Source organism: Nannospalax galili, unplaced genomic scaffold (assembly GCF_000622305.1).
Source record: "Nannospalax galili isolate Female #2095 unplaced genomic scaffold, S.galili_v1.0 scaffold903, whole genome shotgun sequence".
Taxonomy (NCBI): Eukaryota; Metazoa; Chordata; class Mammalia; order Rodentia; family Spalacidae; genus Nannospalax; species Nannospalax galili.
In genome coordinates this window covers 696,367-722,156 of record NW_008349989.1, presented here as the reverse complement: position 1 = coordinate 722,156, position 25,790 = coordinate 696,367, and the positions used below count along the sequence as shown (strand labels likewise).

General features: G+C 39.6%; 1 protein-coding gene across 2 annotated transcripts in view; it reads left to right on the top strand.

Moving 5' to 3' along the window:
- Jam2 (junctional adhesion molecule 2) overlaps positions 1-25,790 on the top strand; it is a 70,547-nt gene that overhangs the window by 37,247 nt on the left and 7,510 nt on the right. The window contains exons 2-7 of one of the 2 annotated variants that reach the window (XM_008847186.3): positions 6,954-7,019; positions 14,063-14,170; positions 15,935-16,087; positions 19,641-19,843; positions 22,717-22,816; positions 24,615-24,722. In XM_008847186.3, the coding sequence (XP_008845408.1) occupies positions 6,954-7,019; positions 14,063-14,170; positions 15,935-16,087; positions 19,641-19,843; positions 22,717-22,816; positions 24,615-24,722 (738 nt within the window). The remainder of the gene's footprint in view (positions 1-6,953; positions 7,020-14,062; positions 14,171-15,934; positions 16,088-19,640; positions 19,844-22,716; positions 22,817-24,614; positions 24,723-25,790) is intronic. The other variant, XM_008847187.3, reaches the window with a different exon arrangement.

Here is a 25,790-nt window from a genome sequence, read left to right as displayed (position 1 = left end):
AGGTTCTATATAAATATTTATTCTTAGTCACACCAGATGATCTGAGATGACTGACAGAAAAATATAAGAATTTTTATTCTTAAAGCTAGTGGGATGAGGGAGTGGGAAGGAACACAAAGGATCTTGTTTGACTAGGAATCATTTCTGTTGGAGCTGTTAACTGTTATGGAAATAATCATATCAACTTCACTTTCTGAACTTCTGATCGTGATTTTGGAACACATCCATAACTGCTAAAGATGTTTTGTAGCTAACTTTAAAACAATTGTTGACCTTAACCATTGGGCCTACATAACAATGTTTTGTTTATTTTCCTACTGACTTTATTTTGAAAAAGTGAAGAAAATTTGGTTCAGTAAAACAGCCAAGAGAGGCTGTTCCCAACATCTGTTAGTGGAATGCTGAAATGGAATCCAATATTTTGTTTACATAAAGAGTCATTGGGTAAAAGTTTTAAAAAGTAAATTCTAAGAGAAAAAGAAACAAGGTAGAAGGGTTAAAATATTAAAATAAAATATTTTAAGATTAGGAACTTGTTTAAACAAGTTCAACCTAAGTTACTATGTTTAAAATATTTTTAGTTAATATATAACCAGTCCTTTAAGTAAATAGAATTACAGAAAGCAAGGTAGCTAGAGATTATTCTTAGAATCACAGAAATAAATATTTAGTTACCAAGAGATAATACCTACATATTAATTTATTAAAAATAATTTTCACTATTAGGACAAACCTAGTACAACATAGACATGTCAGAGACACATCCGAACTCCCATATTCATTGCAACACTATTCATGATGGCCAAGAAACAGAAATAACCATTGTCCATTGGCTGATGAATGGGTAAAGAAAATCTGGTAGATACTCACTTTGGAATACTATTCTTTCTTCTTTTTTTTCTTTTGTATCTTTGATACAGGGTCTCCCTGTAGCCCCAGCTGGCCTGGAATTCAGTGTTGACCAGAGACTGGCCTGTCTCTGCCTCCCGGAGTGCTGGGATCAAAGGTGTGTGTCACCACGCCCAGCTGGAATACCGTTCAGTCATAGAAATGTAATCTGTCATTTGCAGCAATGTGGACAGAAGTGGACATTATTATGTTAAGTGAAATAAATCAAGCCAGAAAGACAAGAATTGTCTGATCTCATTCATACATGGAATCTACAAAAGCTGACCACCTGGAAGTTGAGTATAGAATGGCTATTATCAGAGGCTGGGTAGAGTAGGAGAGAGAGGGATGGGAAACATCGATCAACCACCACTAAGTTACAGTTAAAAAAGAAGAATGTTCTGGTATGCTATTGCCTAATAGGGTAAATATAGACATCAAATGCACTATGCCTTTTATTTATTTATTTATTTTTGGATTTTTGAGACAGGGTCCCCCAGCTGCTCTGGAACTCACTATGTAGACCAGGTTGGCCTTGAACTCACAGAGATTCTCCTGTCTCTGCCTCCCCAGTGCTGGGATTAAAGGTGTGCACCACCACACAAAGCTGGCACTATGCCTTTTAAAAAGCTAGAAGAAGGGCTGGAGAGATGGCTTCGGGTTAAGAACACTGATTGCTGTTACAGAGGACCTGGGTTCGATTCCCAGCACCCACATGGCATGTAACAGCTGTCCGTAACTCCAGTTCCAGGAAATTTGACACCTTCTTCTGACCTCTGCCGGCATTTCACAACAGGGGTACACTTACACACATGCAGGCAATACACTCATATACATAAAATAAAAAAAAGCTAGAAGAAAGCATTTTTGACATTTTCACTGTAGAGAAATGATACATGTTTGAAGATAGATGTTTAACCTGAATTAGACACTGCCGAGTGTGTGTGTGAGTGTGTGTGTGTGTGTGTGTGTGTGTGTGTGTAGACATTGTTTGTTACCCCAGTAACATGTACCATTTTAAAATGGGGCTGGGGAGAGCTTAGTGGTTAAGAGCACTGGCTGCTCTTGCAGAGGACCTGGGTTCCGTTTTCAGCACCCACATGGTAACTAACAATCGTCCATAAATCACTCCAGTTCCATGGTATCTGACACCCTCTTCTGACTTCTGCATTGGGTGTTGCACAACATGGGTGTACTTACATATATGCAGGCAATACAGTCATACACAGAAAATAAAATAATAATAAAAAAACCTAAGTAAATAAACTATACAAACAAAACATTCCTAATCCTTATTGTAATGTTTTTACCCTCATTATTTTGCCAATTCAACTTCTTTGGTGTCTAGACACTTTTTACTTTCTTTCTCTGTTTAAATACATGCATGTAAGATGGTTTGCTTAAAATCAAGTGATGGTGTGTGCCTGTAATCGTAGTACATGAGAGGTGGAAGCAAGAGGATCAGATGTGCAAGGTCATCCTCAGCTACATAGCTAGTTCAAGTCCAGCTTGGGCTACATAAGACCCTGTCTCAAAAACAAACAAAAAGATTTGTTTGCTTTATCCTAGGAGTTTGAGACAAGCCTGAACAGAAGAGTATGTGGTCCCACACCCATGCACATATCAGCAGCACTAACCGGATTTAGTGTGTTATCAAAAAAAAAAAAAAAGACATGAAGTTGGGAGGGGGATGTGTTAGAGAGGTACTGGTGGAGTTTGAGTGCAGAAATGGAAGTAGATGGGTAGGACCACATTTTGTCATATACATGTATAAGATACTTCAGAATAAAGACAAATTATAATTAAAAATAACTGAATAGTAAATATTTAAAACCTTTTAGATATGATTTATGAAAGAATGAGTAAAATTCCTAATGTTCTGTTATTTTCTATATACTTTTTAATGATCTTCAAAAAATTCTAAAATATTCCTCAAGAGAAGTTTCAGTAAGTAGAAACTTGGAATTGAGAAAAGCAGAAAAAATTCACTTTCTCATTGAGTCCTGGAACCTAGCTCCTAAATCTTCCACTCTCAGATTATATTAAAATTTTCCATGATGAAGGACAACCAGAGCCAGCTGAAGAAAACAAACATTCTCAGTAGGCAGTGTGGTATTTGAAAAGTTCAAAGATAGGACAATGTGCAGGGAACAAAGATTATCTCTTCCTCTTTTGCCCAGATTTCCCCTTCACTGGTTTCCAGGGAATATCGGTCTTTATTGTTTTGTCTAAAAATTATACAGAAATACTTCAAAAATTGTCAGTCATAATTAAGAGCTGCTCTTGTCAAAGGGGAAAAGATACTTTTTCAAAGTGTCCTTTGAAAGTTTCAAAAACTTTCAAGTTTGGAATCATAATTATTACAAGAATGTCAAGAGATTTTTATCATTACATATAGGACTACATAAGAAGCTCCTGCCTTTTCCTAAGCTCACCTACAAGGATTCTGGTTTGGCTATAATAGTCTTGACTTTTATGATCTTTAAAGAGCCAGATTCTGCCTTTGAACCTTAAAGAATAAAATTGGGGAGGAGAGAAGGTGGGAAAGAACAGTATTGGGGAGGGGAGAAGTGGGAGGTTTCAGTGGAAGGAGGTCTGTGGGAAATGGGGACAGGAGATTAGAGAGATTATTCTGACCTGGTTTGTGGTTCTTAAAATACAGAAATAAGAGCGTAGTTTCAAAGTGACTCTTCAGTGGCTCTGATACCTCTCTGTGACACCGGACACAACCCCAGTGGCCTACTGCCATACACACACATATTTGCATTTGCAACCATTAGTTACAAGAATCAATGGATTACATTCTTTGTACCAGACCAGGGTTACCCATCTCCAAAATGGAGACAATTACAACTTGGAATATAAAACCTGCCCAGGCCTTCAACTCAAACTAAAATTCTCAGCACTGACTTTCCTGAGTCCCCAGTTTGCAAATGCCAGGCTGCTGGTCTCAGCCTCAACAACCACATGAATCACTTCCTTATAATGAATCATGTGCATGTATACAAATACATGCATATATAACTATATATCCTATTGTTTCTGTCTCTCTAGAGAACTCTAATACAATATTCAACTGAAAAAATAAAAAAACCTGAGTAGTTTAGGGGAACTAGAACTTAAGTCTTGTGGACCTGAGGAGTTCTAATTTGCAAAGGAACTTGCTGCCTATGTGTCTAAGGATGATGAAAAGGAAAACAGAAAATTTCTCCTTAATGGCTTATGTTCCTTAGGAGTGATAAGGTCTAATTTTCATGTTGAAGCACTGAAGCACCAATATAAATAAGTCAAAGGAAAGCTGCTATCTCACGTGAAGATTTTTTTTCTCCTTCACAGAAGTAGAATACATTATCTCTCATAATTATAGAATCCCAATTTCACCAGAACTTTCAGAAACCTTGAATCGTTGTTCTCTGCTCTCCTTTAGTCCATTGGTTTATTTCTATATTGGTTCTTCAGGCTAGCCTAACTGAAGTAGGGCTTTTCAACCAGGAGCGATTTCCACACCCCATCTCAGGGACATTTGTTTATCAATCTCTAAGGACAGTTTTGGTTGTTATGACTTGGATGGGATGCCACCACATCTGGTAGGGAGAAGTATGAGGCAAACACAAGACAGTGCACAGGGCAGCCCTCTACAAAGAACTATCTGATCTCAAAGGTCATAGAGTCAGTATGGAAAAACCCTGGTCAAGAGCCTCCTGAGAGTCCCATGGTGTCCTCTGTCAGTGGGCACAGTCTTTTCACTGCCACCTTCCTGTTGTCCTTTGCCTTCCTTAATACTAACTCCACCCCCCCATCCTGCCTTCAGTAGACTTGGACCATAGACTATTGGACCTTTCCATCTGGCATCTTTGTTAACCCACAGTGCTTGTTCATAGTTCAGCTTGGAGGAAACGGTGTGGTGTCCAGTATATGAGTAAGTAATGGTGGGCTGTGGGTATTATATTAGCAACTTTCGCATACCTGCAACCAAAGTACCTGAGAAAATACAGTAAGAAAATTTTATCTTGGCTCATCATTTTATGGTTTCATGGTTGGTTGGCCCAATGAGCTTGGGCAGGACATCATGATAACTTGATCAGGGGATGGAGGAACTTCTTTGCCCTGTGATAGACAGGAAGCAGAAAGCAGGAGCCAGAAAAGGCCAACGATAAGAAAGCTCCAATAATACACCCCAGTGATCTAGTCCTTGCACCTAGGTCATAACCTCCTAAAGTTTCTAGAACCCGCCAAAATAAAATCACAAGCTGGAGACCTAGCCTGTGGGGGAACATTTCATATTCAAACCATAACATCACCTTACCACAGATAATTATTATAAGACTTGAATAAGTTAATACTTAAAAGCACTAGAGATGTTTCCTGACACCCAAGGACTTAAATGTCAGCCATTGTTCACTCTAGTTGGCCAAGATCCAGATTCTCCAACTCACTTCCTCCTTTCTATTGCAAGTCTGGCGAGCGGGTATATTTTAGTCATGGTGGTTTCTCTTCAAAGTGCCTAAGCTATCAAACTTTTCCATGTCTCTCATGACCAGGGTTTTTACTATGCTGAGGTAAATAAAAATGACCTCTTTTTTTCTTTGGTTTTGGCTATTTAAATCCCCCTGAGACAAAAAAATATTCATGAATGACATAGAGGTCAAAGAAGAAAAAAAGAACAAATATTCCAAAGCATTGTCATGGGTGACAGACTTTCTCAGTCTATATGGGTACAAGGCTAGATGTATCCTAAGCAATGTGTGAGATTCTGGCATGAGTACCCCTATGCATTGTGATGCCTTTCCCTGTAATGAAGTTTGTAGAAAGCTTACAAGAAAGCTGGTGAGTTACTTTTGCCCATGAATTTGTGGTGCAAATAGGAAATGGAAATAGAGCTGTCTAGTAGAAAGGGAGGTATGTGGATTTCATCTCAGAAGAAAGATCAGAGCTGGTGATATGGATTTGGGAGGCGTCTTAGTTTGTTTCTCCATTGCTGTGACAAAACATTCTGACCACTACCAACTTGGGGAGGAAAGGATTTATTTTTCTTACATCTCCCAGGTCACAGTTCATCAGGGAGCCCCAAGGTAGGAACTCAGGGCAGGAACCTGGAGGCAGGAGCTGGAGCACAGGCCATGGAGGAACACTGCTTACTGGCTTGCTCCCCTGGCCCCTGCTCAGCCTGCTTTCTTATGCAACACAGGCCCACCTGCCCAGGGATGGCACCACCCACAGTGGGCTGGGCCCTCCCACATCACTGGAAAATCAAGAAAATGCCTCACAGACATGGCCACAGGCCAGTCCAATGAAGGCAATTCCCCAATTGAGGCTCCCTCAACCCAGGTGTGTCAAGTTGACACTAAAGCTATCCAGCACAAGAGGTTTTTTTTTTTTTTCTTCGCCTTCCCCAAACAAACTGTAATTGACTCAATGAAAAGATAAAAGGCTATATAAAAAGGCGATACTTGAGACTGGAGAGATGGCTCAGTGGTTAAGGACACTGGTTGTTCTTGCAGAAGACCTGAGTTCAAATCCCAGTACCCACATGGCAGCTAACAACTGTCTGTAACTCCAGTTCCTAGGGGATCCAACAGCCTCTTCTGTGCTGCATGACATGGGTGCACTTACCTACATGCAGGCAATACATGCATACACATAAAATAATAAATATTTTTTGAAAAGGAGATACTTAAGTCTGAAAAGCTGTTTTTGGGTGAATGGATGGATGGATGGATGGATGGATGGATGGATGCTACATTGCATAATAAGGTGAATTAAGAAAATAAGCTCTTATTTTCAGTGTTCCTAGGGAGAGTTTATTGTCTGCTGTGGGGACCTGTGAAAATTTGTTGTCTGCCATAGATTCTGCTTGGGAAATATTTAAAGACCCAAGCCACCATAAAGAAAGTGGAAGTGACATATGTGGTATGGTTTCCTTATTTTGCTATTTTAAAATTTATGTGTTGGGAATTATGTAAAATTATTATTCAATTTAGGTCAGTTTTGTTGAACATTGTATCCCTCTCAAAGATTTGAATATGAGCTTTCATATTAACTATCCATTTGTTTTAATCTTTCAGATCATAAGGCGTATGGATTCTCTATACCAAAGGACCGCGAAACAGTCACAGCAATAGAGTACCAAGGTATGACAGCTTGTAGATACAAAGGAACCGTATTGCTTAAATATCTCATGAGGATGTTATATATGATAGTCCTACTATTTGTTAAGATTTTCTGAGCCACCCCCCTCCCCATGTTTGATGTTGGGTAGGGGGCATCAGAGAGGTCAGAAGACAACTTTGTAGAGTCAGTTCTCTCCTTCCATTTACACATGGGTTCCAGGGATCAAACTCTAGTCTCCAGGCTTTGGTGGCCAGTCCCTTTTATGCACTGAGCCATCTTAGTGCCCCCCATTACTCCATGTGAGTTACTCCACTCCATGCTGTCTCCCCCTGCGTGACCACTCTTTCTTCACCTCTCCAGTGAAACTCTCGGATAATTAATGAAGGACCAAAAACATATATATCAATTATCTGCAACAAAGTAATCTTATTTATGAAACAGGAAGATGGAAACCTTGAATGGTCTCTAGCTAGTTAGACGTACTTGGTGGAAATTAACTCTTCAAACCCCACCCTGTATATTTAAGATGGTGTTGATGTAGCCTATTTAGAAGTGTCATTTCTTACTTATTGTAATTTCTTAAAACTGAATAAAGAGGAATTAATTAATGGGTATAAAGTTTGAGTTTTGCAAAATGAAAAAGTTCTGAAGATCATTACATGCACAACAGTATTAACGCTAATTATGCAGTAAAAGTGGCTAAGATGGGGCCAGTAAGATGGCTCAGTGAGTAAATGTGCCTGCTTCAGAGCCTGAACACTTGAGGTCAATCCCCATGTTCCACATGGTGGAGAGAGAACCAACTGCCACAATAGTCCTCTGACCTCCACACACCCATGCACACACATAAATAACTACAATGGAATTTAAAAGAATTTTAATGGCAAATTTATATATTGTGGCACTGTAACAGTATTTAAAGGAATAATGAAAAATAGTACTTAAGAGTTTCTACAAGTTTTCTTTTCTGATCATCCTTTTCCAAACAAGTCTTTGCCTAAAATTCAATTGGTAATACTAAGTAAACAGAAATAATGACTGTTTCTTAAATGCATTGCTTGTTTATGACAGAGATTATAAACACTTAAGAAACTGGTTCTAAAGGTTCTATTGCCAGAGATGGCAGTAGATTTAGAGGGAATCTATTCTTTAGTCTTTGTCTAAAGAAGATTCTGGTGTGGGGAAATTAAATTATCTAATATTTAGGTAATGCTTACAATTGTGCTTTGTATATAAATGTTATATGTGCTATTAAATCTATTGCTTAATAAAAAAAAAAGTGTTACGAGTTTCTGATTCCAAACTGGATTCTTCTTTCCACTCAGAATTGTGAAACCGGTAACATAGAGCAAGTGGTTGAACAGTGAAGCAGATTTTATTCTTGCCAAGAATAGGAGCCCTGGGAGATGAACCCACCAATCAACTTCTCCACCAATTGGGGACCAGGAGGCTATAGAGAGAGTAAAATAAATGAGGGCAGGTGTAGAGTAATAAAGGTGAAGAATGTTCGTGTCTTTTCTGAAAATGGGCAGAGGTTCCAGGATTGGGGCTCTACCTCTTTTCCCTCTTTTTATGGTTTGTTTCAGTCCTTGTTGTGGCTTAATCATCTGTCATGGTGTTCGGACTGCATATCATTTAAAATATTTTATTTATTATTTTTATTTTATGTGTCTGAGTGCATTGCCTGCACACATTAAATGCACCCATTGTGCAATGTCCACAGAGGTCAGAAGAGGGCATTGGATCCCCTGGAACTGGAATTACTGATGGTTGTTAGTCACCATGTGGGTGTTGGGAATCGAACCCAGGTCCTCTGCAAGAGCAGCCAGTGCTCTTAATCACTGAGCCATCTCTCCAGCCCAAGACTGCATATAATTTAAAATGCAGATGCATGGTAATCAACTTGGAGCTTCTCTGACTCTTGAAGTCATCTTACATCAGGTCAGTTTTGGTCAGTCCACTTGAAGAAGGATTTGGGGCCTTCAGGTATCCTGTCCTCAAAGATAAGAAAGATTGAAGTGGGTAGAAACTCAGGTCACCCAGGCAGTACAAGATTGGGGTGGTATAACAAAAGCAAATATTTCAGTTTGAGCCTTTTCTGTTGTAATATATCACACTATGAAAGTAATAAGGCGCATTTTATTGTGGGTGAGTTTCAAATGAGGGAGGTAGTTAAGAGATAATCAATGCCTGAGAAATTTGGACTATGGAGTACTTACAAGAGGGTAAACAGAGCTGGGCAAGATGTCAGAAAGGAGGGTGGAAAGGTCAAAAGTATGCACAGTGGGAGAGGATGTCCTGGGGCAAAGGACCTGAAATGCACCCCTGCCCCCACTGCTCACTTTCCTGGAGGTTGTTACCCCCAGTCCAGCTGAATGCTATTGGCCTCCATGTCATGATATCGCAGTTAAAATGCCAAGATTATATTCTTTATTCTTATACTACATTAAGATTTTTATTGAGGAAAAATTTATCTAACAAAATCTGGGGGCTGGAGAGATGGCTCTGTGATTAAGAGCACTGGCTGCTCTTTCAGAGGACCTGGGTTCAATTCCTAGCACCCACATGGCAGCTAACAACTCCAGTTCCATGGGATCTGATGCTCTCTTCTGACCTCCACAAGCATTGCATGACACAGATATTCTTACACACATACAGGCAATATACTCATACACATAAAATAACAATAATAAAAATATTTTTTGAAATCTAACCTTTTAAAATGTGAATACTTAAATGGCATTTAGTATATTTACAGTGCTTTAAAACTATGACCTCTACCGAGTTCCAGAACATTTCCAGTACTCCAAAATGAAAGCCTATGCCCACTTACAGTGCTTTTTAAGTGCATACTTTATTTTTAATGTAGAAAAACCTTCCATAATTTATTTTTTTAATATTTTAAAATTATTTTTATTATATGTGTATGAGTGTTATGCCTGCATGTAAGTAAGTGCACCGGTGTTGTGGAATGCCTGTGGAGGACAGAAGAGGCTGTCGGATCCCCTGGAACTGAAGTTACAGACAGTTGTTAGTTGCCATGTGGGTGCTGGGATTTGAACCTGGGTCCTCTGCAAGAAAAGTCAGTGTTCTTAACCACTGAGCCATCTCTCCAGCCCCCTTCCATAATTTATTGCAGTCAAATGTTTGTCTTGGGGATGAAGTTATTGCTCAGTGAGAAGTTGCTTGGATGGTATAGCAAATGCTTGGCATGTGTGAGGCCCTGAGTTTAACATGCAGCACACACACAAAAAGCCAGCCTAACTCCAAAAATAAGTGTTTACTATTTTCTTGTTTAATCTTTGCTCTTTTTAATTAGGATGCACTTTAATTCTTTTTTGTCTGTGTCCTAGTTATTCCAATTGGCTCTACATTAAGCAAAAATAAATTTCTATTTTCTTCCAAATTTTTATTTTAGGGTATTTTTGTGGTGACTTCAAGTCTATGATATTTTGTGATTTTTATGTGTATATATGCATTCCATCCACTTCGTTCTGTTTTTTCCCCTCTTGTTTCTCTTATGTCAAAAACTTGTGAATTAATCCCTGCTTCTCAGGGCTGCTGCTCAGTCTCACTTCCCATGGCAGTGCCAAAGGGAGATTGGGACTAACATCAGGGCAGCTCCCCGAGGCTGGTAAATCACATGAGCAGCCTCTCTCAGCATCCAACCCTGAATTATAATAGCAAGCATTTTCTTAAACAATTACCCTTCCTCCATCTAGATGAATCAGATGTTTTGACAGTGTAATCCACCTTAATAGAAAAGGCTGGCATCTTTTTATGTGTTAATATAGATAAGTATGATTTATGTTAATACTATTTTTCCAAAACAGAAGTACCATTTTAGTTCAGATTTTGGCAATTTAAGGTAGATTTGTGGTAGTATCAAGTATGGGTTTCCATCCTGTGAAGGCAAGCTTGCAATTGCAACTAAAGAAAAGTTTCTCATGGATAATGTTTCACTAAATTTTTCCCTTTTCCCTCCCTGGAGGACCCTCGCACACCTTCTGAGGACTTTAGGGTCTCCAGGTCCTGACGCAGATTGAGGAACCAACATAAGACATTCTATTTGGATTTTGCATAGTTTATATGACATTTGGGAGGGGGTGACTTATGAAAACATAGATTCTTAAAGGCCTTTCCTTTTCCGTATTTGAAATGCCCATGCCATCTATCTCCCACTGCCCCTCTCTCTCACTGTCCATTCCCGGTGCTCGACATGGCGGTGGCTCCACCCCTTTTTCCCAATGTGCTCCGCAGGTCGCCTTCTCACCCATCAAGTGCCTTGTCCTGCCCAGGAGCCCCCAAGATGGGTGGGGCATCCCATCCACACCTGTGCTTGAAAGTCCACACCCAAACATAAGTCCAGTGGCTTCCCCACAGCCACACAAAATGACAAAATGGTGAAAAGAACAGTGACCATTTATGGAGCACATACTATATGCAAGTTGTAATGTGCACCAAGTATGTACATACATTAACTCATTTAATTTTGACAGGAACTTTTCTTGTTATTTTTATTGATGTGAGTATAATACACATGAAAAGCTAGTATTTCCATCATTTCATGCCTATTGTGTCAGAGGTCCAATTTGATAGCCTGTGCTATGAAATACTGTTACCGTAACCAGGATCTAGATACAGAAAATTATGCTGGCTGTGATTTTTGAATTTTGTTTAAAAAGAAAAGCAGAGATGGTGCCTAGGTTCTTTATCCTGAGATGTTGACCCATAATTCCAGTATTTTCACTGTCTGTATTAATTTCCTGGGTCTATCATAACAAAATACTATATCTTTAAGAGAAACGCACTCTCTCCCAGTTCTGTAGGCTAATAGCTCAGGACCAAGGTGTTGACACTGTAGGGGTCTTGGCCCTACTGTTCCTTGCTCACTACACTCTTTCTCATAGACTCTGTAGGACAAAGCCCCTCTATCTTCTAAGAGTCTTTGATTACATGTCACCTTCTAAAAGGTGATCTCTGACTACTCTGCTCTTTAAATAGTGTCCTTGTCCCCAGCACTCCCCAAATCTCCCAGACTGCTTTACTCTTTTTCATCTCACAGCACTGACCTTTTGAGGTACCATGTAATCCCGTTATGGTATCGCTTATTGGCCTGACTTCCCCTACCAGGCTGTCAGATCCCAAAGGGTCTGGAAGGTCTTTGCTCTCCTCACTGATAGAACTCAAGAATACTGGCCATGCAGTATCACTTTACATATTTTGGACAACTGGCTAAATCAGCTCTTCACATTATATATGGTCAGTGGGAAAGAGGCAAAAGAAGAGTCACTAGGGTTGGGAAAATCATTAGTTACATTTTCTAATATCATTTCCTCAGAGGTTTTTCCATAGAGCCGTGAGGACAGAAATCATATGGAATTTAGCAAAAGGGATGTATTTGTGTGCATGTTTAATTATATATATGAAACAATGTGGGACAATATACAATTACCCCTAAGATGCAGGAGTAAGAGGGGAAGAGCGGGTGAAAAGGAGTGTGGGTGTGGGCGTAATTGCTGGAAAACTCAACAAAATACGGGAAGGAAACCTTTCTAAAACTCAAGACTCCGGAAGTTACCACCCATTCTCCTTAATCAACAGACCAGAACTGTTTCCTCAAACAGTCCTTTAGCACATTTGTCTTTGTAGTGTAGCTGTAAACACCCTGTGAAATGATGACCCCTTGTGAAAGACAAAAACTAAGCATCCTTAAGAACAGCTTTTGGTTCTTTTTTTCCTTGCCTTTCTTTCCTCTGTCCTATTTTCTATTATATTTTATTTTAGCCAATATAAGTACAACTAAAAAATTTAGAACTACATATCACAAAAAATCCTAATTCTATCAAACAGCATTCACCACTGGATTGCAATTTTCAAATATATGGCTATACACAGTTTGTCCACAGCTATCTGTGTTTATGAAATCTGTGATATTTTAAAAATAACATTAAATATTCTTAAAATCTGAGGTATGGAAAAGATTTTAATGTAAATTTTCTTTTCATCAAAGACCCTGTGCTCTTTCAGGTCAAGCCCCTTGCCTTATGGGAAAAATATTCAGAAATATGTAGTTGGCATTTCAGAGAGCTTGGCTGAAACTTTTAAACTATTTATGACTGGACGGTTCTGTTTGGCAGCCTGAAGCAGTTTAAGAGCAGCGTTGGGCTTTCCTCCCCAGTCATCTTATTTGGACAGCCAAAAGAAGTGGCTCCCTCAGAGGTTCCAGGAATTCTCCAATGATGCAACTGTAGTAAGTTTACTGTAATAAAGTAAACTTAGCTACACTGAAGTAGACAGTAGACTGATGTGAAGATTAATCTTTTAATAGTTTATCAGGTTGAGACAAGGTTATATGCAGTTATTTGGCAGTAGGAATCAATTTAGTATAAGACGGTATTGGGTATATATTAATATATTCATAAAAGGATTAACAAAAAGGAATCTTAGTGGGAATGTAGCCTGCGAGGGAATGTCTGTGGGTTTCCCAGCATAGCCTGGGCTATACTAAGTCCCTTTCTTAGACACAAGTGTAAAATACGCTCCCTCGACCTTACTCTTGTTGCTTATCAGTTTTGTCCCTAAATGACATTATTTGCCACTTCCACTAAACTATGGATTCCTCAAAGACTGAGATTTAGTGTAACAAAGTAAATTAAAGTAAATAATTCTAGCAGCTTTTTATTAAGTACTAACCATGTTTAGGCCTGCATATTTTGCCTACATTGCTACTTTTGAAGACTCACAACAACTCTGTGTGCTACCGTCTCATTTCAATGATGGAAACTCAGGCTTAAGCACTAGGAAGGGCAGGATCATGTGACATAATTATTTCATGGAAGCATTGTAATGCCTCTAGTTAAACTGTGTGCTAAGCCAGCATGATACCTGTTGATATAATTAATGTATGTGTGTGTATGTATGTATGTGTGGGTAGGTGGATGGAGACGGATGGACAGAAATGTAAAGGAGCCATTTAAAGGTGTTTTAAAACTTGTTAATTATGTAAGGTATAAATTCACACAGATAATTAAAAAACAGATATCTTTGCTATTGTTCCTAGAGGTTATTTTAGCCTGTAACACCCCAAAGAAGACCACTTCCTCCAGATTAGAGTGGAAGAAACTGGGACGGGGTGTCTCCTTTGTCTACTACCAACAGGCTCTCCAAGGTAAGAAGCTGTCGACTTGATGAGGCCAGAGTGAGAGAACACTTAAGTACAGCCCATACCCTTTAATTTACAAACAAGAACAGGTCATGACTGATTACTGAAAACGTGTTTCTGCAAGTGTGGGATAAAATGAATAGTGTCTGAGACCTAAAATACAACAGCTACAAACACAGAAGACAGAGAACAAAAGTAGGTGACGTCCATTGAGTCCCAGGGACCCTTAGTTATTAGCTCAATCCTATAGTAGGCAAATCATTTGCTGGTCTAGTAAATTAAACTCTTTAAAGAAGGAAAATAAAAGTGATGTGAGATTGGTATGTGGGGTCTCTGTTCAGTAATGATATCCTAACCCTAGTTCCTCTTTTCCTAGTGGAAAGTGAAGCTACAAGCTGGGCATGGTAGCACACACCTTTAATCCCAGAACCTGGGGGGAGAGGCAGGTAGATCTCTGTGAGTTCCAGGCCAGCTGGGAATATAAGCAGACCCTGTCTCAAAAACAAAAAAGAAAAACAAAAAGAGAAAGTAAGACCATCACTGAGAAGCCTAGGGAGCTAGGCCTTATCCACAACTAGTTACAATAAACATTAGCAAGTGCTTTTTATCTGTGGTACATTTCTTTTACTTTCTAAACTTCCCATTAAACATGTGTTATATTTTTAATTAAAATGTGATAATGATAGATGAAATATTATGGTATTGATTTATTCTAAAATTATCAAGTGGCTAAGGGTACAGGTGAACTAAAGTGACCGTGCAGCTAGTACTGTCGTAACTGAACAGTGGGTCCACTGAGGGCCTTTTTCTTCTACCTTCTAATTTTGTATTTAGTTGAATTTTTACATCATAAATATTTTATAAATTGGAAATTTCTTTTAGCAAAGACAACAGACATGTTATTATTTAAAATACTGTTTGCTACTTTAATTTTAAGGAATTAAGTAGAAAAAAATGTTTACCATTCATCGAACATTTGAAATATCCCCTCTGATTCTAATCCATTAAGAAAAAGCTTTAAAATGTTGATAGCATAACTATCTTCAATTAATTTTCCTACAATTGCCAATTCAGGCATGTGCATATTGCTAAAAACCTCATTTTAATTCAATGTATATTACTATCAAAATGTAATCAAGATAGTGTTTTATTTTATATGTATGAGTGTATTGCCTACATGGACGTAAGTGCACCCATGTCATGCAGTGTCCACAGAGGTCAGAAGAAGGCCTCAGATCCCCTGGAACTGGAATTATGGAAGGTTGTTAGCTGCCACATGGGTGCTGGGAACTGAACCGGGGTCCTCTGCAAATGCAGCCAATGCTCTCAACTGCTGAGCCATCTCTCCAATCCCATCAAGATAATGGTTTAAAGATACCTGTCACCTACCTTTTCTTCTCGGGTACTGTCATCTGGGCAACCATATATAAAGTTACTATTCTGGTCAATTAAACCAAGCTCTTCATTTTTGAAAATATTTTTTTTATTGAGTTTTTGTGCATTTCATATAATAATTCTTAATCAAATTTAAACCTGTTCCCCATCCATGCTCCCTATTGTACCCCCACTAGTTTTCATGAATAGTCTAAAAATGTCCTCCAGAAAAGTAATTTAAAGTAATAGTATACATATATGTTTTAAGGTTGCAAATTAAATTTATTTCTAGGAAAATGAATGCTTTAGTGATTGAATGAAGTGACTCGAGGAAGATACTGCATAGGAAGTTGTTCATATTATTTATAACATTATTATTATCTTTTATTCCTAAAGGGGATTTTAAAGATCGAGCTGAGATGATAGATTTCAGTATACGGATTAAAAATGTTACAAGAACTGATGCTGGGAAGTACCGTTGTGAAGTTAGTGCTCCGTCTGAGCAAGGCCAGAACCTGGAGGAAGACACAGTCACTCTAGAAGTACTAGGTAATGTGCATGTCCCTGTATAACACTGTTACCTACCCCATCCTCATTCCCCCAGCTCTGGGGTGAAAGGCATTAACCCAGAGCCCCAACCAGTAATGGCATCTTCAGGCACTGCCTTCCCAGCAAGATCCTAATTATTTATTCCCATCACCTCATGGCTGTTGAAATGTTGCTACTACTAACTCATTTCCACAAATTTCTCTTTGGTCCTGCTCTGTATCTAGAAATATCTTCCCCAAGATCTTATTTTATTTTATTGCTTTCAGCATATGTGTAATTTTTCATGTCATCCATCGCATAAGGTGATGGAAAAGCAACAAAAGAAACAGTAAAAGTACACCAGTAGCAGGATTAGAAAGTATTTGGAGAAAAAAAAAAAGTATTTATTTGGTAGCTAATAGATGTTAGGCCCTTTCACACATTAATTTTACTTAATCTTCACCACCAAACTGATCATGATAAATGAAGAAATTGAAGTTAAATGATTTCCCCAATGCCACACAGTTAGAAACCATCTGAACCAGGTTTTGGATCCAGATAATGTTAACTCCAAGGCTGATATGATTGCTCAGCATAAGACTCACTGGTAGGTGCTAACAGTTCATGGCAGCAGTTGGTAGAAGAACACAGTCTTTACTATGGTGTGAGCATAAGCTAGCAAGAAAAAATAACTCCTTTTCCTTTTTATATTTTATTCAGAATCTCCCTCAATTACTGTTGCTTCTTAATCTTTTGGGTAAGGTCAAGTGTGAAGCACAGTGATGTGTTGGTGTAGAGAAAATTCAATTCAGAAAAGTCTTGGAGCAGATCCAACTAGTATATTCATTTTTCTACAGTTGCATAACAAATTATTACACATTGAGTAGTTAAAAGAACACTCCTGCCAGGTGTGGTGGCACACGCCTTTAGTCCCACTTGGGAGGCAGAGGCAGGCAGATCTTTGTGAGTTCAAGGTCAGTCTGGTCTACATAGTGAGTTCCAGGCCAGCTGAGGCTACAGGGAGACCTTGTCTCAAAAAGACCCCTCTCCCCCCTCAAAAAGAACACTCTTATCAGCTCATCCTTCTATGGGTCAAAATCTAGCAGCAAGGCTGGGTCCTCCCCAGTGTTTCACAAGGCTGAAATCAAGGTGTTATGTGGTCTGAATTCCTGTCTTGAGACTCTGGAGAAAATCGTTTCCAATCTTTCTTGGTGTTAGTAGATTTTCATTTTTTTTGTGGTTGTAGTATTGAGGTCCCCACCATGTGCCTGTCAGCTGGGGTCACACTCATTTCTTAGAGGCTGCCCACATTCCTTGCTGCTTGTCCCGTTTCATCTTCAGTGCTCAGAAGCATACTGAGTCCTTCTTGCCTTCTGAATTACTGGCATTCCCTTTGGTAATTAGTCAGAATAAACCCTGCTTTTAAAAGGCCCATGTTGGAAGCCACAGAGATGGCTCAGTGGTTAAGAGTGCTTGGTGTGCTTGTGGAGTTCCATTCCTGTCACCCATATGACAACTCACAACCATCTGTAACTTCATTTCCAGGGGATCTGATGCCCTTTTCTGGTCTCTGTGGTCACTAGGCATGTACGTGGTACATTTATATACATGCAGGCAAAACACTTATACACACAAAATAAATAAATCTTAAAAATTCCACACCATGTGGCCAAACCCACATTTATATATTAAAGACAATAGATTTAGGATCTTAATTACATGTACCTTCACAGTACCTAAATATATATATTTAGGTACTGAATTCTCAGTGAGTGGATTAATAGAAGGCTCTTGCTCATTTTAGGAAAGCCTAGATAATTCGGGTAGAAGTGATAGTAGAGTTATATTATTCTGTGTATCTGTCTATCTATTTCTCATTGCTGTGACTAAGTACCTCACAAGAAGCAACTTAAGGGAGAAAGGATTTATTTGGGCTCATAGTTTGAGGCGGTATATGTCCATAGTAGCAGGGAAGCCATCTGTGGTCATGGGACATGAGGCAGCTTGAGCACATCTCAGCAGGCTAGAAAACAGAATACACAGGAAGCAGATCTACTTCCTCCAGTGAAACCCCCACCTTGGCAAGCTTCCACAACCTCACAGCAGTGCCACCAGCAGGGGACCAGGTACTTAAATACACAAGCCCATTGGGGACACTTTATATTCAAACTTTAATACTCTGCTGCTGATGCCTATATTCCCATGGTCTCAGAGTACAAAATGCATTAGTCCATTTTCAAAAGTCACTAGTCTACTGGTCCCAACACTGTTCCTAAGTCTCTCAAGGCAATCACTTAATTGTGAACCCCTGTAAAATTAAAAAAAAAAAAAAACCTCCAATAGTCAATGGCATAGAATAAACTTTATTCCCATTTCTAAAAGGGAATAATGGGGAATAGTAAGAAAAGGCTGTACCTAAGCAAGACGAAAACAGAGAAAAACCAAAGCTCACAGCTCCGTGTCTGGTGTCTGGGGCACTTTGGTGGTATCATCTGGGTTCTAATGCCCTTAAGTGGCCCCCTGCCTCTACTGTTACCTGAGGTTCATGTGGCTTGTTTCTTAGGGAGGCTCCATTTGGTGTCTGAATGTTTTTCTCAGTGAAGGTCCAGTGTTTCTGACACCTCCAGTATCCCACGGTTCCCCTCTGAAACCCCATGAGCAAGCAGTCTTTACTGTTTACCTTTATACTGCCATTCTGGTCTTCCACACTCCCACCAAAATAACTCATTAAGCTCTGCTTACAGCACTCTGGGGTTTCTGTAGTCTAGCTCCAACCTCTTCCAAATTCCCACTGCAAATGATTTTCAAAGGCTATGAACTATAATGGTCAGATGATCCCAGCAATGTGTTCACTTCTTAGTACTAATTTTCTCTATTAGTTACTTTTCTCATTTCTGTGACCATCTACATGAGAAGAAGCAACTTAAGAAAGGCTCATGTTTTGATGAGACATAAGTCCATCATGGTGGGGAAGGCATGGGGATGGGACCAGCTCATCTGTGGCTGTGGGAGCAGGAGGCTGCTTGCTTACCTCCTGGCAGACCAGAAAGCAGAGAAGAGACAGTGAGCAGGGCTAGGCTATAAACCTCAAGGCCAGCCCTCAATGACCCACGTCTTCCACAAACTCCCAAAATAGCACCACCAGCTGTGGACCAAGTGTTCAAATACTTGAGCATTTCTTATTCAAACGGTAACATTCTACCTTATGAAATTAAGGGACTCAACCAAATATAGGTCTGACATTTCAACACATGGTTCTCTAAGTGTATTGACAACTACTTGGTCATAGGTGGGGATAAATGAATCACATGAAGTTTTAACAGGTCAGACATAGAAATAGCAGTATCACTTTTACTTTACATTTCATTGCCCAAAACTAATGCATATGACCCCATCTAGTAGCAAGAGGGCTAGAAAATGTAGTCTATTGTGTGCCTAAGAAAAAAAAGGAAATGTGTCCATTGAATAGGTGACCCATTTATATCTTAGGTGTCTATGAAGTACATCCCTATGGACTACTAAAACCCATGTTCAGCTTATGAGTAATCTGAAATGTTTGGTTTCTTTTGCTCAGTGGCTCCAGCAGTTCCATCATGTGAAGTGCCCACTTCTGCTCTGAGTGGAACTGTGGTAGAGCTACGATGTCAAGATAAAGAAGGGAATCCAGCTCCTGAATACACATGGTTTAAAGATGGCATTCGTTTGCTAGAGAATCAAAGAATTGGCTTACAAAGCACCAACAGCTCATATACAATGAATACAAAATCCGGAACTTTGGTAAGGTCATTTCAAGCGTTGGCCTAATAACTGTCATTGTAATAAGAAGTTATTGCAACTTAAAATGATGTAGAACTGCTTACTAAGTGGGGAGAGGAGGTGGGAGCAGGACCGATGATGGTAAATGCACTGAGACATGATAGGACTACTGCAGGAGGTAGGAAGACAGTATAGGAACTAGGCAGCTGAGCACAAAAAGTGTGACCAGTAACTTGGGGCAGGCCAAAGCCTGTTCATAACGGATCTGGCAGTGCTCTGTAGCTACCTGCCTGGCCTGGGAAAGTACTAAGCACAGTCTCAATTTATACCACTGACAAAATGCATCAAAGCTTACTTGGGGATATCTAGACCCTAGTGCTAACCACTTGGAAGCAGTGAGCACAAAGAAACAGTGTTAGGAAAGTCTGAGTCATTAAACTTTCCAAGGCTCCAGATCCCCCAGAGTTGTTCCTGTGACTTGAATATCTATTTCCATAAACTTGGTCCAGATTTTCTGTTGTTTCTTCCTTTAAAATATTCTGCTAGAAACACCTTTCTAGGGATTCTGATAGAGCCCTATTAATAAGCTATTTAAAGTTATAACATTTAAAGTTTTTTGATTTATTTATTTTTATTTTATGTGCATGAGCATTTTGCCTACATGTATGTAAGTGAGCCCATGTCATGAAAAGCCTGCAGAAGCCAGAAGAGGGTGTTGGATCCCCTGGAACTGGAGTTATGGATAGTCGTTAGCCACCATGTGGGTGCTCAGAATTGAAGCCGGGTCTTCTGGAAGAGCAGCCGGTACTCTTAGTCACTGAGCCATCTATCTAGCCCTAAGTTAATGACATTTTAGAAAGGGTATTTTTTAGTCCCAACACTTGGGAGGCAGAGGCAGGCAGATCTCATAGAAGCCAGCTTGGTCTACATAGTGAGTTCCAGGCCAGGTGGGGCTACAGGGCAACCCTGTCTCAAAAAGACGGAAAAAAAAAAAAGGTATTTTTACTTTTTCATCAATGACTTTTCAGAGAGTAAAAAAAGTGTGCTTCCTTTCGTTCTAAGAGTGCAGAGTAACATTCACTAGATCTGATGCCCAGCAAAGTGTGTTGGTTTTGTAGCTACATGAAGCAAGCACCAGGGGATGCTGCTCCCTGAATAAGGCAATGCTCTGGCCTTTTCCACCATCAGCAGGAGCAGTCAGCAGGTCCAAGTGATTTCATACTGTGAAACTGGGCAGAAAACTTGCCATCACACTGTGCTATATTTACCCTTCAAATTTATTTTTTTTCTCAGAGTAGGTAATATAGGCCCCAAGGTAAGTCTGAGATGCTGCAGCTCCACTCTCCTAGGGAATCTCAGGCCTTGAGTTGTCTGGTAAGGCCCCAGGAGTGGGAACTAGAGTGCCTCTTTTGAAAGAAATGAGCAGACTCCAGTGCCAGTGTCTTCCTGTTAACTACCAGTTATAGTGCACTGGAAGATCATTTGGGGTTTTAGCCTAACTTGTTATTTATACATTGCCTGGACCCCAAATTTATAGAGCACATTCTAAAAGTATTTTGGCTTTTGTAGGGGAAGAGATAACGATTCCATAGAATGAAAACAAGTCATAAAGAGCTTTCTGTGGTACCATGTTGAGATGCACAGGAAGAAAGGAGCTGTAGACAGTGAGTGAAGTCAAAGAGGAGGGTGAGTTAATAGGTCAAATCCTGGGCTGTCCTAGGAAGAGCAGTTGCAGGAGGTGGAGCCTCAGGTTCAAGGCTCCATGAATGAGGCCAGCAGTGACTCTGCAGTCCTGAGGCTGTCCCAGAAGGGTGGGTGCTGAAAGGTGGCTAAGGTGGCTCTCTCAACTTCTGAATTGGTTCTAGCCGATTCTTGGTATAGTGTGCATTCTTTTTCTTTCCTGAGAAGAGCAGTTACAGGAGGTGGAGCTTCAGGTTCAAGCTCCATGAATGAGGCCAGTGGTGACTCTGCAGTCCTGAGGCTGTCCCAGAAGGGTGGGCGCTGAAAGGTGGCTCTCAGCAGCTCTCAACTTCTGAATTGGTTCTAGCTGATTCTTGGTATAGTGTGCATTCTCTTTCCTGAGCTCGCCCCTCCTTCTCTTCCTCCGTCCCTCCCTTCTTTCCTTCCTGCCTTCTTTTCTGTCTTCATTCCTTCCAGAAATTCTCCAAAGGTATAAAAGTACCGGTATAAATTATGAAGTCTTTTTAATCAAAATTTTACCTCAGTCACTTGGCAGGGAGAAGGCGTGAAGGCTCAACTTTTATCTTTTCAGAACTTCTCAATGTTCTGGAATTGTTATTTATAAACCTTTAAGCACCAGCTTAGGTTTCTAGACCCTGACCTACTTCCTGGTGGCAGCTCAGGCACTTCAGAGAGCATGCTCAAGACTTGTTGCTACAGTCAAGTGCATGGCGACTGAGAAAAGTGCACTAAACCTTCCCCAGAGAGGCCTTCCTTTATAATAGTGTCCCCGGATGTAGAAATACTGGGGTGAGGTGGCACACAATTACTTACTGAGGCAGGAGGATCAAGAGTTTGAGACCAGTCTGGACAACACAGTGACATCTTGCCAAAAGAGAGGGGCAAAGAGAAAGGGAGGGGGTGGGGGTGGGGGGCAAGGAGAGAGGAGGAGAGAGAGAGGAAGAGGAAGAAAAAGAGAAAGAGGTGGGGGGCACTTTATCATATACACTTAAGTCTTTTTCTGCTAAATTAAACAGGAATCTAGTGATTTACTCCTTGAAGTCTTGCCAGATATTTGAATCCACAGGAAAGATATAAAGTTCAAAGTCATTAAAATGACAGATCAACTTGATAAAATTCAAAGACCATGGTTATTTTAGAGTCTATTCATACATTTATAGTTGAAATGTCTATTTTTTTTCTCCCACAAATAGCAATTTAACACTATTTCCAAGCTGGACAGCGGAGAGTATTATTGCGAAGCCCGTAACTCTGTTGGACATCGCAGGTGTTCTGGGAAGCGAATGCAAGTAGGTAAGCATGGGATATACAAAAGAATGCCTGGCTTGTGAGTGGAGTGTAGATACTGGGCAGTTAAAGGAGCAAGGGCTAGAAAGAGATGAGTGATCTCAAGGACAAATATGAAAAATGTTTAAAAATTAGCCTAATATTGCAAAGAATGCTGTTCTTAGCCCTTCTTCTAATTCAGGCGAGTACTTACCTTGCACTTAACAAAATTGAGACTTTTTAAATAAGGGTTCTAAAAATAGGCTCTCTCTTTCAAATCAAAGTTGATTGTATTGTCACATGTATTGCTGGGGGCCTAGGAATCTGTATGGGGGGAAGGGTCCACTTACAGTGCTGCAATTCACTTGAGAAATGCTGGTCTCCTCAGTGGCCTTCTTCATGGGGTCACTGTGAACACTACCATAATACTTGAAGTGTTGCAGTATGTTGTGTATTGTGAGCATTTTCTCAGTGTTAGCCATCTAGGTTATTGTTATCACGTCACTGATGATTATTTTCTCAATATCCTGAAACACTAGTGAGCGCATATAACTGCAGCATAGGTAATCCAAACATGTGGAAGTTATGGATCTAGGTTGCTATAAAAGCACAGATATGATAGATTATATTCACAAAAGATCTTAGAATCCAACAGAATTAGTGCTTAAGAATCGTTTCTAGGGCCAGATGTGGTGGCGCATACCTTTAAACCCAGCACTCCGAGGCAGACCCAAGTGGATCTCTGTGAGATCTGTGGCAGCTTGCTCTTCATACCAAGTTCCAGGCCAGCTGGGGCTGTAGGGAGACTGTGATAAAACAACATCAACAAAAACAAAGAGAATACTGAGGGTGTTCCTTCTTATAGGAGTTTGTCTTCTGCTTTCAAACCCCAAAAACACTTACTTAGTTTCATGGTAAGCATCCTTACCCCCTGAGCCATCTGACAAGCCCTTGTCATCTGTTTTGTGAGATCAGAAATTCATTTCTTTCAGTGCACTTACAGAAATGTAGATATGAGTACACAAATTTGCAATATTCATGTGCAGTTGACAACTTGGTAGTCATTTGGAACTTGGGCCCAAAAGAGTCTAGCTATATTAAGTTACAGGACAGCTCAATGAGATACGAATGGTGTATCCATGTATGGGTCTGTGTGTATGAGTACACATACCCATATAAATTCAAGAAGGAAAATGTTTCTGATGTCAAGTTTTGAAGCTGAGTTTTCTGTTCCTTGTATAACTGACACCCGTGGTGATACAGAAGAATTTTAAGAAACATTTGGGGTAGAGGGATGGCAGTAGAATACTTAAACTCATTGAACTTCTGAGAAAGCGTCTGGCCATATTTTAATCCTGTGATTAATTAATTACATCTCCAAATGAATGCAAGAGAGTAGTATACATTTTATTTATGGATCACAGAACTTTTAAGGTTTAAGATTCTTTTCTCTACATTTATTTATTTGTATACACACACACACACAGAGACACAGGTGCATGTGTGGATGTCAGAAGACAACTTGTGGGAACTGGTTCTCTCCTTCCACCCTGGACCAGAGACTGAACTCAGGTCATTAGGGTTGGCAGCAAGTACCTTAACCTGTTGAGCCATCTTGTTGGTCCTAAAGTTTACAGTTCATCCAATGTTCTCTGGATATTTTCAGTTGATTTTGAGCCATGTCTTGGAGGTGAATCAGGTGAATAGACTTCAAAAGCAGGAAGCCATCCTTAGCATAGCTAACTAAGGGGACTTTTATGAGCTCTTTTGTTTTGATGATGGCATCTATCTATAAATAAATCTGTGAACTTATTTCACATTCTAGATGATCTCAACATAAGTGGCATTATAGCAGCAGTAGTAGTTGTGGCCTTAGTGATTTCTGTGTGTGGCCTCGGAGTGTGCTATGCTCAGAGAAAAGGCTACTTTTCAAGTAAGTGAAATTCACCACTCTTTGATATATTATTTCCTGTGACTATAGATATTTCTTTTATGGGGTACTGTTCCTTCCAGAAAGTTTTATCAACTCTGGAAAGTATTTTTCACTGATTTTTCTGCTACAGAAAATGCTCACAATAATATTCAGGCGGGTTATGATGCACTTTGGCAACCACAGAAAACAAAAGAAAGCTGTCTTTTTGCAAATTCCATGGAATACACGAGAATCATCCCTGAGTGGCACAAGATAGAGAGATTCAATGACAGATGTTTATAGTATATTTACATGTACAAGATGCTTATATTTTAAGTAAGGAATTATGTATGTCAAGATACATATTAATCCCTAGTTTTATAATTTCATTGAAATAAACCAATTAAATATTTTATCACTGTAGAACAGTGGAAAGAAAGTCAAAGTTAGCACAACTATAAAAGAAAATGGTTGAATCAAAACTAGAAACCCAGTAGGATGTGATGGTATATGCTTGTCATCCCAGCACTGGGAGGTAGTGTGGAGTCATGACAGTCATGAGCTTGAGGTGAGCTTGAAGCCAGCCTGCTCCAGATTTTGAGATCCTGTCCCAAAAAACAAACATACAAAACAAAAGAAAGACACACACAGGGTAACCTATTATATCAAAGATGCTTCTGAACAAGGTTTTTAGTTCAAGTGTAAAACTCATAACTTCAAACTACATTTGATGATGTAAGATGTAATATGTGAGATTTAAACACAATATTTTATTCTCTTAATGCATTCTTCACTCTGTGTTTAGATTTCTGAGACCTCCAAAGCTGTAGAACTCCATTTGATCCACTGGCAATAGTGTATGTAGTTGAATTCTTAAATGAAATAATACATTTATAGCATGAACAAAATTTACAACCACTGTTTAATAATGGGTATTAGTTTTAGAATTTAGGCTTAAAAATAATTCATACCAAAATAAAACAAAATCAAAAGGAGCTCCTGATAATATTTGTAAGTAGCTCTTACATGTCAGAAAATGTTTTCAGGAAAACTGATTCCAGGAGATTCCCTATAGTTAACTGTTGCTGG